The 1,930-nt window shown below is 35.4% G+C and overlaps 1 protein-coding gene across 1 annotated transcript; it reads left to right on the top strand.

Moving 5' to 3' along the window:
* The first annotated feature begins 576 nt into the window (after positions 1-576).
* LOC114386041 (F-box/LRR-repeat protein At3g48880-like) lies at positions 577-1,673 on the top strand. Its single transcript, XM_028346051.1, has 3 exons — positions 577-724; positions 806-944; positions 1,121-1,673. The coding sequence occupies exons 1-3, from the start codon at positions 577-579 to the stop codon at positions 1,671-1,673; spliced, it is 840 nt and encodes a 279-aa protein (XP_028201852.1).
* Positions 1,674-1,930: the final 257 nt, after the last annotated feature.

Raw genomic sequence — 1,930 nt, 5'->3', positions numbered from 1 at the left:
ATTCCTGGATTTCTTAGGGAGATTTCTTCCCAAGAAAGATTGTATTTGCTTGGTTATGGGTTTTTGCTATTTTTGTTCGTAGGTTTGATTTTGTCCCCTATGATTCTATGTATTTTTTTCATTTTCCTTGGATAATAAGTTGGTATGTTGCATATGATCAGTGGAACTTTGGTGCAAACCTATAGGTTGGATTTCAGTCTGGTTGAGATGTTTAAGCATGTTCTTTTTGCTTTAAATATTTATGTTATACGAGAAAAAGATAAAAAAATCAGTTGATATTATATGTCATACAAATAGCATAGTGCCCAACAAAATTGTTAAGTGAATGACACACCTATTTGATACGAATTACAACCGCAAGCATTAATGGGCTAAAAAAATATGAAAAATAGCATGTCACTGAGATCATATCAAATAGTGATTACTTCATGAATGAAGCATTTATTAAAAATAAGTATTTCTTCATAATCTTTCAATTTCTAACTTCATTAATTCCTATCATATATGGAGTTCAATACATGGTAGCTTCCATTGAAGGGTTTTGTGATTTGCATTTGCAGGAACCAGTAAGAACAAATGGATAATAGCAAGTCAGCTGCAATGAAAGGCGTCTGGAGGAACGAGCTTCTGTCAACTGATATTTTAATAACAATATTCGTGAGCCTCAACATTGCGGACCTTGCAGTTGCCTCACTGGTCTGCAAAATGTGGAACACAGCTTGCCGTGACCCGTCTCTTTGGGGCAAAATTGATTTATCCAAACTCAATAACTCATACTTTTTCAACATACCAAATAATTAACCAGGAGCTTACAAGCGTACAAGTGGAAAAATTACTCAATTCTTAAAGTATGTTCTAAGTCTGAGTAATGGAAATACAAATTGCTTAGTATTTAACTACAATGTTTACTTGACAGATGAGGAGTTCATCATAGCTGCTAAAAGGTAACATTTTTCTTATTCTTCATTGCCGTTTAATTTGTACATGCATTTGGGCTATTAATTATACAGCCTTCTAAAAAACCCAATCAATATTAACTTTCAAATCTAAATTAAATACTAAGTATATATATAAAAGATGTTTGGTATATATTATAAAGCATGCGTGTCTTCTTGTGTAGGACCCCAAATCTGAAACAACTAGTACTACCAAGGAAAGGTGACTTTTCAAGAAAAGCAGTGCATATGGCAATGAAGTCATGGGGAGGCCTTGAGTCCATTAACATTAGCTCTGGTGTCCCCATTGATTACATATTTCCTGCAATTCGCGAATACTGTAAGAGCGTCAGTGGGATCAAATTCCATTGCGAATTTGAAGAAAAGCACGCAGAAGCCTTGGTTGAATCTACCCCTAACATGAAGGTGTTCAGCATTCGGTCCACGGTAGTGAGTATGAAGGCTTTGAGGAGTGTGCTCACTTCCTTGGAACATTTAGAGGCGGTGAACATCTGTCACAGCTTCATTATGGATATGTCACATGATGGATTCAGTATTTTTGCAGTTCAAGATCTACAAAAGTATCTGCCCCCATCAAGTATGGAAAAGGTTATCTATTGTGAAGAAGGATCATGCCTTAAGTGTCAGTATGAGCGTAGCATTGCACCTGGTTCTTTTCTCTATCGTGCACTAGAGGATATCTGGCGGGAGGATGAGATCACCTCACTGGCACATTAATTTATGTGAATAAGCTTTGTTACTGTTGCATCAAACTTGTTATTTGAGCTTGATATAACTATGTTTCCTAGACATTTAATTACCTTTTGTTGATTCGTGTGCAAACATGTTTACTTGTGTTGTTAGCCTTTCCATTTACTTGGATAAGACTTTGATTTTTAATTGTTAATTTTACTAAGGAGGTCCTCCTCTACAAGTGCTTATATTTTGAAACTATTTCTATGTGATGGTTGTGCTGGAAATGGTTTTGGTAATTT

This window comes from Glycine soja, chromosome 15 (assembly GCF_004193775.1).
Source record: "Glycine soja cultivar W05 chromosome 15, ASM419377v2, whole genome shotgun sequence".
NCBI classification, from domain to species: domain Eukaryota; kingdom Viridiplantae; phylum Streptophyta; class Magnoliopsida; order Fabales; family Fabaceae; genus Glycine; species Glycine soja.
The sequence above is the reverse complement of the archived record's forward strand: the minus strand, read 5'-3'. Positions and strand labels throughout refer to the sequence as shown.

What these genes read in the sequence shown, in the direction of transcription:
- LOC114386041 (XM_028346051.1), top strand. Translation starts at nt 577, where the DNA reads ATGGATAATAGCAAGTCAGCTGCAATGAAAGGCGTCTGGAGGAACGAG. An exon ending in AATGTGGAACACAGCTTGCC is followed by an intron (nt 725 to 805) that starts GTGACCCGTCTC and finishes ATAATTAACCAG; the next exon opens with GAGCTTACAAGCGTACAAGT. An exon ending in TTCATCATAGCTGCTAAAAG is followed by an intron (nt 945 to 1,120) that starts GTAACATTTTTC and finishes CTTCTTGTGTAG; the next exon opens with GACCCCAAATCTGAAACAAC.